This window comes from Pezoporus flaviventris, unplaced genomic scaffold (genome assembly GCF_033815535.1).
Source record: "Pezoporus flaviventris isolate CSIRO_AGI_PZ_B2104156 unplaced genomic scaffold, CSIRO_AGI_Pfla_v1 ptg000091l, whole genome shotgun sequence".
Taxonomy (NCBI): Eukaryota; Metazoa; Chordata; class Aves; order Psittaciformes; family Psittacidae; genus Pezoporus; species Pezoporus flaviventris.
Genome location: NW_026892639.1, coordinates 148,956 through 159,520, shown reverse-complemented (window position 1 = coordinate 159,520; position 10,565 = coordinate 148,956). Strand labels below are relative to the sequence as shown.

At 52.3% G+C, this 10,565-nt stretch overlaps 2 protein-coding genes across 2 annotated transcripts; both read left to right on the top strand.

Moving 5' to 3' along the window:
* The first annotated feature begins 861 nt into the window (after positions 1-861).
* On the top strand, positions 862-4,463 carry LOC133280910 (involucrin-like). The gene is made up of 5 exons (XM_061475967.1): positions 862-1,103; positions 1,469-1,668; positions 1,784-1,866; positions 2,703-2,969; positions 4,108-4,463. Exons 1-5 carry the CDS (start codon positions 1,032-1,034, stop codon positions 4,461-4,463), a joined length of 978 nt encoding a protein of 325 aa, XP_061331951.1. The 5' UTR covers positions 862-1,031.
* Positions 4,464-7,532: 3,069 nt separating this feature from the next.
* On the top strand, positions 7,533-10,550 carry LOC133280909 (uncharacterized). Its single transcript, XM_061475966.1, has 4 exons — positions 7,533-7,793; positions 8,118-8,293; positions 8,944-9,098; positions 10,269-10,550. Exons 1-4 carry the CDS (start codon positions 7,717-7,719, stop codon positions 10,548-10,550), a joined length of 690 nt encoding a protein of 229 aa, XP_061331950.1. The 5' UTR covers positions 7,533-7,716.
* Positions 10,551-10,565: the final 15 nt, after the last annotated feature.

Genomic DNA, 10,565 nt, shown 5'->3' with positions numbered 1-10,565 from the left:
CACTGGGGGTTGAGGAGGGCGTCCCAGCACCCAGGTGTGCTCTGGGGTTGGATTGGGTTGGATCTGCCCCCAGGAGAAGCACTTCAACTGCAGGGTAGGCTGAGGGGAAGGCAAAGGGATCCTCAAGGCTACAACACAAAGGAGCAGGATGAGACCACCGAGCTGGCTGGCTGAGTGGGAGTTTGGGGTGCAGGAGTTTCACTCGATTCCTCTGTGCTTGCCCTGAAGCAGCACTTGGTTTGGGTCCCCACGCCATGATGCTGCAGAGCTTGTGGGTCACCCTGGGGTGCAGAACAGTCACCCACTCTGGGAGCTGCACCCACTGAGCCCAGTCCTTCCCATAGGATGCATCCAGCCTGCACAGGGGCTGATCCTGCGCAGGGCTATGGGTAGGATGTTGTCCCCATCCCTGTGCCTCCCTGCGCCCCAGGTATCCCACTGTGCCCCATCACACCCTATCCCAGCTTGCTGGTGGTGCAGAGCTGAGCCTCGGAATGTTGCTGGTACTACCAGGCTCTCTGTGACATCAGGCAGAACACAGGGTGCTGCAGGGGACCAGAAAAGGGTTGAAGTCCCTGTTACAACAGGGCTGGGTTGAGGAGGGGATGGATTCCAGCAAGCCGCTGGATTCCCATGAGCCTGTAGCCATTGAGGCCCTGCCACAGGCATCACAAGATAGCTTAACAGAAATTCAGGCTAGTCAGGATTCATCCGTGTGCTCGGAAGCCCCACCAGGCCCCACGCCGGCTGATGTCCACAATCACGGCAAGATCTCCAGCAGGACTTCCAAATGCAGCAAGAAATCCATATCCAGCAGGACCTCCACATCCAGAAGGGCTTCCACATCCAGTGGGACCTCTGCGTGAGTGAGGGGGTGCCTCCTTGGATGGAGGGAGCCCACATTTGCTGTGTTTCAGTCTCCTTATGTTCCCTGCTTGTCTGAAAGGCAGAAAAGCTGCAGGGCATAAGGGGAGGGTGATGGAGAATGTTGTCAATATTGCAGAGACTCTGGTCAATACTGGTTGCTGTTGATGGTTGAGAGTTATCCACCTAGGCGGGTGACACACAGGAAGAATGTGTCAGGGGAACATAAGGCAACGCAGGTGAGGGTGAGCAGCACTGGGCCCCACACATCCACATGAGCTCTTTTGGCAGGATGCCCGCACCCCAAAACTATGTGCCCATCACCCCCACACACAGCCCTCATCCCCAGGGATGCAGCTGGGTCATGCCAGGGGCTGTATGTCTGTATATTATCCTGGGAAGCACAGACAAGGATTTGGTCTGGAGATGGATCTGACTGCTGCTGAGCATCCTGATGTGGCCCAGCTTGGGGTGGACACCTACACAGGAATTGGGACCCTCCACAGGCCCACCAGATAGAGGCTGATGGGCCCCTCTCATCCCCCTCCCTGGGCTCAGCCTATGCTCAGGCAGTGTTTGATGGTGTGGGTGTATCTGCCCCCAGACCCCCTCTTCCTTCAACCTGTTACCAACTGAATGGCTGCTGTGGAACAAGAAGAAGAAGAAACAGAAGACCACAAGTGAAAGCCAGGACCAGCCGCAGCAGCAAGTCCCAGTGGTCAGCAATATCAAGGGGAGCACTTCCCATGCACCACAACCCAGAGCCCCCAGCATCCCTAGGACAGCTGTCACAACCCAGGACAGGTAACGAAGGGACCATCTCAGGTTGAGCCAGTCCCACCCTTGAGGCTCTCTCGGGGTGATCTGGGTCCCCAAGGCAGAGGGACATCTCACACTTGCCCCTTGTCTGCTCCCTTAGTAGGAAGAAAATGTCCAGCGTGAGCGTGAGGCAGTACAGTGAGGTGAGAGGAAAGCAGGATGAGGCTGTGCTGGAGCCAGAAGGTAACTCTGCTCCTCCCCAACCATTTCAACTGTGTTTGCTCCTCTGAAATCCTTTGTTCCACCTCGATGATGGTGGAGAAACCAGAGTGATGCCATGTGTGCGGTTCAGGCAGAAGATCCCCATTTCCCATTGAGCTGTGGGAAGAGGCAAGACCCCTGTTTAGCTCAAGTTCACTGCCCCTTGATGCCAGCGAGCAGGGCTGCTTGCAGGACCATGAAGACCAGCTCCTGGAGTGGCTTTATCCCAGAAACCCAGGGCTGTGTCACTGTTGGGCAGCATAAAGAAGCGTGAGCAACCAGAGGTACCTCCTGGGGTGGGTGGGGAAGGCAGTGGTTGCTCTCAGCTACATTTGCAAGCAGTAATAATTCCAACCTGCTGAACCTGCACGTTTTGGGCTGCGTTGAGGCTGCTGGTGTTAGGGACCACTAGATGGTGATGTCTGTACGGGCTTGGGCACCTTTCTGGGCTGTTTTCTGATCATCTCCACAGGGGATGGAGATCCCCAGGGGAAATTTCCCCCATGGAGGTTTCCAGCTAGTGGGGACAGCCCTCAAACCACCCCACAGACACAGTTCCTGCAGCAGCACTTCGGGCCAGGGTTCCTTTTGATGCTACTTTTACTTCTGAAAGCACTGAAGTGCCTCCTCTTCTTGGAATCCATTCATACATCCTATAAACTGATCTCTGGTAATAAATCCAGGAGTGAGCAAAGCGTTTCACGCTGCAGCAAGGAGATGATTTAAGGTGTCTTCTATCCCCTCCACAAGCCAGAACTGTGTTTTCCAGGTCTCTAGGAAACTTTCTGAAATGAAACATATCTCCCCATTGGGTCTAGGGAAGTGGGACAGCGTTGGAGAGGTGAAGCCTCAACTACTGCCAGAGGAAATTCACTTACTAGACCAGGATCAGCTACCCCCAGAGGAAATCCACTTAGCAGACCAGGATCAGCTACCCCCAGAGGAAATCCATTCAGCAGACCAGGATCAGCTATCCTCAGAGGAAATCCACTTTCCAGAGGAAATCCACTTTCCAGACCAGGATCAGCTACCCCCAAAGGAAACCCGCTTACCAGGCCAGGATCAACAGGAGGCACTGGAGGATGGTGAGTGTACCAGCACCTCGGGATTGTTCAGGATCTGGAGCATCCACTGGGCAGGAGGAGTAAGACTTGAGGACCAAGAAAAAGCTGGAATTAAAAACCGAAATGCTGACATTTCCCAGGACACAAAACCACAGGATAATTGAGGCTGGAAGGGACTTCAAGAGGCCTCAAGTCCAAAGCTGGGTCAGCTGTGAAATGAAACTGGGTTGCTCTGGGATTTACCCTTTATAGGACTTCCAGAGCTGTAAAGGAGTCAGGGTTAGCCTGGGATGACAGTGTCATGCTCTGGGGAAAGCCTGGCACTCCAGCCAAAAAGGCCCTGATTTGGGAAGCAGTTTTGGGGTGAGATTCTCTAAAATCACCAAATCCTGTGTGGATATGAGATGTCTCAGTCTTATAAATTGCCCTCTTGGTGAGACATTTAAAGCTGCAGCCCTGCAGATTCTTGTATTTTGGGCTCCCCTTCCTCAAACCCACTTTCCCCACTGACTAAGCCTCATCTTCCCAGATATCCCAGGGGACACAGCTGACATCCATGCTGCAGATTCCAAGGTGGGCATCACAGAGTTCCCCTCAGCCAGCGAGGAGCTGCTGGAAGTCCTAGAACACATCACAGATGGGGACCACCATTTCCCTGCCTTGCTCCCTGCTCCTCTGTGGTCCCTACAGCCACCATCCCAGTGCCAGGAGCAAGGGGAGGCTGTGAGGCATGGGCTACACCATGCACTCAGAGCTTAAATCCTCTCCCTTTCTCCCCTCACTGTAGTCTTGTGTTGAGTTTTGACTTTGATTTATTTGGCACATAGTGGGACTTGTGTCTTGGCAAGATAGAAATGCCACCCCTCAGCGTATCAAAGAGGGGGACTGTGCTTAGAGCCTGCACATGTGGTGCAGCATGGAGGGACATGATGGGAGATGAATGGCCATGGAAAGGGAATTTAATCCTTCTTGGCCTCAGCATCCCACCCTGCCTGAGGGGAGGGAGTTTCACTGCATTATTGTGGCTACAGTCCTTTAGATCCTGAGAGGGAAAGGGTAGGTGAAAGGCAAAGGAGCCTCTATAATTATTAATAACTATTTTTGCCAAGTGTCTCTGTGCCAGCATGCAGAGCAGCTTTCCAACCCTTTCTTGTTACAGAGGGGACAGACACTGAGAAGAATCTGAGCTCTGACCTGGCCACAGTGGTGAACTACATCTCAGAGCCAGAGGACTTGCTGTGTCTTGCTGCTGTGGATGATGCCTCTCTGGCTGCCCTTCCGCTGCCATTGTCAGAGCCTGACATCTTCATGGAGAACCAGGCCTTGCTGCTGGAGAGATGCCCTACTCCACCCAAATATTCCCCAGACCCTACCTTAGAGTACAAAGATGACACCGAGGACATAGAGTCCATCCTGGAATCTATCACCAGCAAGGTCCTGACCAGCACTGAGAGGCTAGAAAACTCAGGACACATGGGAGGTAAGGGCAGGTCTTTTTCTTTGGAAGAAACTTAGAAATCTCTGGAAGCAGATGAGCTAAAAGCCTTGTGCATGCCTGTACTGGTGCTTCTCAGATGACAAGGACATGATGTTAACACAGAAGCTACACAAGGCAACTGATTCCCTTAAAAGGAATCTTGAGTGCTGTTTTTCTTCCTTTCCTTAGAAGGAAAACAACTCTCAGAGGGGCTTTTTGATTTTCCTAGAGGACAAAGTTGCTGCCATCAGTGAGGGCTCCATCCTGTCCATCCCAGAGATCCATCCAGACTCAAAGGAGCTGAAAAAGGCAAAAATGAATGGTGAGTGCATCGTAAAAATACTGGTGGCAAGGAGCCCCTGGAGGCCTCCAAACCAGCCTCCCATGTGGAGCCAGTTCTTGCCTCATGTCTGCCAGCCAGAGCAGGTGCTGGATTAGCAGATGAAGGACAGTATCTGTGACAGAGAGCTTGGTGTGATGTTAATCCCCTCCTGTGACTAGTCAGCCTTTGGCTACCATGAGCAGAGGATAGGGAAGGCTGGGAGGGCACGGGGTTTCCATTGCTGGACAGCCTGCTGCCCATGAGCATGAAGAGACGGTGAGTTAATGCTGCAGTAGCATGAAACAGGGAGAGGTGTCATCACAGGGTCCTTCCAGCTCTCCTGGTGATGGCTACAGCGGAGAGTCCTGCCTGATGGGAAGCCTGTGAGACTCTCCCCTTATTTGTCTTTCCACATCCAGAAACAGCTGCTGCTTCTCCTGTCTGGACTTCCAAAACCAGTGCAATGACAAAGCCTGTGCCAATGAAGAGGGTGGTAAAACCTCTCCCAAAGAAGCCAGTGTGGTGAGCATGAAGGGGGAAACTGGGTGTTTGGAAATGCTGCTGTCCCTCATCTGTTCTGTGATCACGTGCAGGAGTCCTGCCTTCACCCACATCTCTACAGTGCTGTGTGTGTCAGCATTATCAGTCTAGAGAAGAAATGCTGAGGCATGATGCTGGATTGGGCCAGGCTTCTGAGCACCAGCCCTAACAAGGGCTATGGGTCACAAAGCTTGGCTCATCCACCATTGCAGTGTGGTCAAGGGAGGTTTCCAGGGCCACTACCTCCTGGCTGATGCTCCTGCTTCCCCACACACACCAGGGTGGCCCCAGCTGCCCTCTGTAAAAGCTGGCCTGAACTGGGGAAGACAGTGGAGATCCCGTTATCATTTCTGTGCAGCCTTGAGGTGCCACACTGTTTCACTCCCATCTCTGTAAGCATGGAGCTGGGTGGTGAGCTCTTCTCTGGCAGTGCTTCCAGCACTGTCTGGCCCTTTGGGCTGGGAGAAGGACTGGCACCTGCATTGCTTGCTCCAGCTCCATCAGCAGGACCTGTTGTCTCTTGCATGCCTCTCAGTTGTCAATCTGTCCATCTCTCTTTTTGCCTCTGTGTGTGTGGCAGGGACCTCTCACATACCCCTCAGCAGGGAACTGAGTGCAAAGCAGCAAAGAACATGACAAGGAAACAACAGAAAGGTAATGTCCCTTTGTTACAGGCTTCCCCCCTTGGAAGGCCTGTTGCCAACACAGCCAAGAGTGGTTTGACCTTCAGCTTGGCCCTGCAGCATTGCACAATCCTCCTGAGACAATAACCAGAGTACAAAAAGGAAGGGGCAATCCCCTGTGCTAAGGATTTGGGGTCCCAGTGACTGAAGGAACCATCAATACCCTTTTTGACAGAGCTAGAAACAAACCAACCACCTCAACCAGTGCCTCAGGTTAAATACAGCCTCACCTTTCCTCTGACCAAGTTTTCCAACTCCCCCTCAATAACTGTTTAGAGGCTGATGCTTTGCCACTGGCCATAAGAAACAACCCACCTCAATCCCAGTACCAAATCCCCAGTGGTTAAAGTTCATGGTTTCCAAACAAATATAATACAGGCAGTGCCTCCCTCTGGCCCATTTAATTCACTGTCCTCTGTCCTCTCAGCATCCTCTGATGCTTTCAACTTATTCCCCAAAGACTCAGGTGGCAATATTAAACCTCACAGTCTGGAGGTGACCACTAAGCTTAGAATAATAGACTGGTTTGTGTTGGAAAGGATTTTAAAGCTCGTCCAGTTCCAACCCCTGCCATGGGTAGGGACACCTTCCACTAGAGCAGCTTGCTCCAAAGCCCTGTCCAACCTGGCCTTGATATCCGTAAAGACACAAACAAAACTCCCTTAAAAAAGCCCTTTAGCTTAACCAGTCAAGAGGTGTACAATGAACTGGTGTGTGCAGATGCTGAGGAGGAGTGCACCAGACCACACATTACTCTCTTGTGGGTTGTTCCAAGTCAACTTCTGAGTGTGCAAACCAATCCTCCTCCATGTGCCTTCCCATTGCCCAGGGCAATACCGTACTCAGATGTTTGCTGTAGCTGGGCTGCTGTATTTTAGTATTTACCAGGGATTAGCTTTCACAGCTACACGTTGCACTTTTGGAACTCTTTATGCATGCTGAAGTTACAAGTGGACCCAGTAACGACCCAGTTACAAGTGGAAAGCTTGAACAGCTTTTTCCCTACTCTTAGATTCTAGTAACAAATCTTTGTGTGGCACCAGCTCTGAGCTGCTCGCCCCAGCATTGCGTTACAGCAAAACCCTGCTCTGCTAACAGAGATGCCACTTGCCTGCAGGAGACAGACCACTGGATTTCTCTGACTCCCTAGACAGTGCTACTGACCAGATGTGTTTCACCCAGACAGTATGTAAGAGACATCCTGCTCCACCAAAAGCCTCCCTTATCCAGAGATGTCTGAATTTACCTGATTCTCAAGACAACTGGTATTTACTGAGCAGCTGGGACCCAAAGAAACGAAGGGTGCTCTATTCAGACAAGACAGCAATAGTTCAATGGGCCACGACAGGCCAGCTCAGGGTTAGCCCTGCCCCCGTGGCTTGCCAGTCTCAGGGACAGGGGCAGGAATCCAGCATTCGGTCCAGATGTTCCTGGCTGCAAGAGCAGAGGCCAAACTCTTCTTACAAGATGGGACACAGAAGGAGTAGATCTCACCTTCTTTAGCTAATCATAAGCTTAAGGGAATTGTCCTACCTGCTAGATACCTAACCAGTACTCAGCAGATAAAGGGGATGGATCCCCATGACATAACTTGTCCAGACTTCCCTGGGAGCTGCTACGGTCTTGGCTCCTTTTGAGCTCTGTGAAGGTTAAGACAAGGCTCAGTCACAGCTCTGACCACTCTCTTCCCCTCCAGCATCTTGGGAAAATCACTCAAGCAGCTTCACTTCTGCCAGTGACAGAGGAATGCTCTTCTTAGAAGTCTTCTTGAAGCTGGTGGAGTTGGCAGCTCTGCCCCAGAAAACTCTGTTTGACATTATCAGGTGAGCTTCCTTAGCTCTGTGAGATAGATGAGGGAGATCCCTCTTTACTGGGAGATTTGTGCCTTATAAAACAAAAGACTGGATCTCCAGAAACGTTTTGTATCTACTTGGACATGCACCTGCATAGCTCAGACACCTGCTCTACAAAGACTGTTGTAAATGCCACCATAAATTGTGTCTATCACACAGTTTAATATCCTTTGCAGTTTAAAATATCCTCACATGAACCAGGTCTTCCCAGATATGCAGGTGCACAGCAGCCAGTGCTGAGTGAGGCCTTGGGCTGTGTTTCATGGGACAACGACGCCCTCTTTTGTCTTCTAGTCACTACCAGAGGAAGCTTAGGGACCAGAAAAACTGGATGGATGATGACGCCTTCAAGTGTGGCAGAAAGATTTGGAAAGAGGTGGTTTACCCTACTACACCTTCCTTTGCAAGCACTGCCCATGACTCAGCTGGGAACAAAAAGAAGGCAGCAGCTCACACAAAGAGCCACAAAGGTATGGCTTGACACTATCACTCCCACTGTCCAAAAGGGAAGTCACTGGATCTGTGAGGGTGACAACTCAAGTGAGGCATTTGCCACAGGTTCTCTGTTCCCTCCTGGCATGTGGCCTTCTCCCAAAGTGCTTCTGGTACTGGGTTCAGCAAGGCTCAGGGTCAGCCCTGCATTAGCAAAACTTTCCCAAGGTAATTTCCAGGAGGATCACACTAAAAGGAGCTGGAGCAGAGCTTGGGAGTTCATTCAGCTCAAAACCCTCCCAGGGTGAGAAGCTGACTCAAACAGTTGTAGTGGGTCCTGCCAGAGGCTCATAGGGGGGAAGGCATCACCTTCTAGTGTCTGTAAACAGCCTATTACAAAGAATGTAGCAGTGGGCGAGTTCTGGGTCACCCCAACACCTAGAGGCACCTCTGTGCCATGGATTGCTGCAGACTAAGCACTCAACATTGTAGCCAAGGGACTGGTGCCTGTGTGGATCTATGCCTGCTAACACTGGGCATGCTGATGGTAGCTGCTTTGACTTGTGGTTCAGAGGGTGAACAGCTCAGGACTCACCGAGTCCTTTCCAGGTGAGAAGAGGAAACCAAGAGGCAGCCAGCTGCAGGCTGCACAGTCACTGATTCCTATTTCCCTTTGCCCCCCCCTCAGGCAGCCCTTACACTCAGGTCCCCATCTTCCTACATCCTAAACAAGATGCAGCAATACTGAGGAAGCCAAGGAAGAGCTTGCAGAAGACAGCCAAGAACGCACAATCCACACTGCTTGACACCCGCTGCTTCTGTGAGAGAAAACGGATGCAGAAGGTGAGAGACAAATGATGCTTCAGGTATGTCATAGCACAGCAGGAGGTGCAGGACAGGGCTGAAAAGCCAGGCTTGCTTTCATTCAGGCAGCTGCTCTCAGGCCTCCTGCTCCCTGCAGGAAGTGGAGATGATCCCTCGATGTCAACACTGAGTGCCTAAATACATCACATTACCTGAGAGCAGACAGCCCAGCTAGGACACAAGTCCTGGTGTTAAACACTGAGGGCAGATGTTACACGTTGCAGTATGGGGAATGCAATCAGAGCAGCACTAAGAGTGACTGGTCACACATGTAACCCATACATTAATTGGCTGGTGAATGCTTTAACTAGATATGGGTATTATTGAGCAATCGTGTCCTAAGTGCAAAGAAAAATGAAACCAGAAATATAATAAAAGCTTACTTGTTTATTACTGTTAACAGTCAGCATGAATTGGTTATAAGCCAGCTTGTGCCCAGGCAGCCAAGAGGCCACCAGCATCCTAGCCTGTATCAGCACCAGTGCAGCAGCAGGAGCAGGGCAGTGGTTGTGCCCATGCACTGGGCACTGGTGAGGCTGCACCTTGAACCGTGTGTTCAGCTCTGGGCCACCCACTACAAGAGAGATGTTGAGGTGCTGGAGCAGGGCCAAAGAAGGGAATGGGGCTGGTGCAGGGCCTGGAGCACAAGTGTGATGGGGAAGGGCTGAGGGACCTGTGGGGTTCAATCTGGAGAAGGCTTAGGGGGGACCTGATCGCTCCAGGAGCGGCTGGGCTCTGCTCCCAAGGAACAAGGGATGGGACAAGAGGAAACGGCCTCAAGCTGCACCAGGGCAGGTTTAGACAGAGCTGAGGAACAATTCCTGCCCCAGAGGGTGCTCAGGCATTGGAACAGGCTGCCCAGGGCAGGGCTGCAGTCACCGGCCCTGCAAGGGTTCACACAGCGTGGAGACGAGACCTCAGTGCCATGGGGCAGTGGTGGCCTTGGCAGTGCTGGGGTAAGGGTTGGACTGGGTTAAATGTGTTTTCCAACGGGGTCGAGTCCATGATTCTGTTACCTGCCAACAGCACCTCGTAACACATCACTGAGTGCCTTTCGCACATACACACGTGGTGCGTGTCCCCACATGGACAGAGCTCATTTCCCCACCATGATCCTCTGCCTGATTCCCACTTCCCTCCTCCCCTCAGAAGGCGCAGGCAGCCAAGCCGCCCCGGCAGAGCCCTGCCCTCTTGCAGCACAGCAGCCTGCTGAAGCTCTGGCACAAGCTCAGCGAGGACCACACGGACAGCCGGCTCTCCCACCGCACCGCATGCACCTGCTCGTCCCTGTGGAACACCGGACGCGACCCGGAGGCAGGCACCGACTTCTGTGGGCTCTGTTACCTCAGAGCCCGGCGGCGGGCGAAGCAGAGAGCAGCCATGGAAGCCAAGCTACGATCGTGGCTGGATGACAGCACCACAGGCCTGTGAATACCGGATAACAAC

Coding starts and splice junctions, on each gene's coding strand:
- LOC133280909 (XM_061475966.1), top strand. CDS start 7,717: ATGCTCTTCTTAGAAGTCTTCTTGAAGCTGGTGGAGTTGGCAGCTCTG. Junction 7,794..8,117: donor ACTCTGTTTGACATTATCAG/GTGAGCTTCCTT, acceptor TTTGTCTTCTAG/TCACTACCAGAGGAAGCTTA. Junction 9,099..10,268: donor AGAGAAAACGGATGCAGAAG/GTGAGAGACAAA, acceptor TCCTCCCCTCAG/AAGGCGCAGGCAGCCAAGCC.
- LOC133280910 (XM_061475967.1), top strand. CDS start 1,032: ATGGTTGAGAGTTATCCACCTAGGCGGGTGACACACAGGAAGAATGTG. Junction 1,669..1,783: donor GCTGTCACAACCCAGGACAG/GTAACGAAGGGA, acceptor CTGCTCCCTTAG/TAGGAAGAAAATGTCCAGCG. Junction 1,867..2,702: donor GGCTGTGCTGGAGCCAGAAG/GTAACTCTGCTC, acceptor CATTGGGTCTAG/GGAAGTGGGACAGCGTTGGA.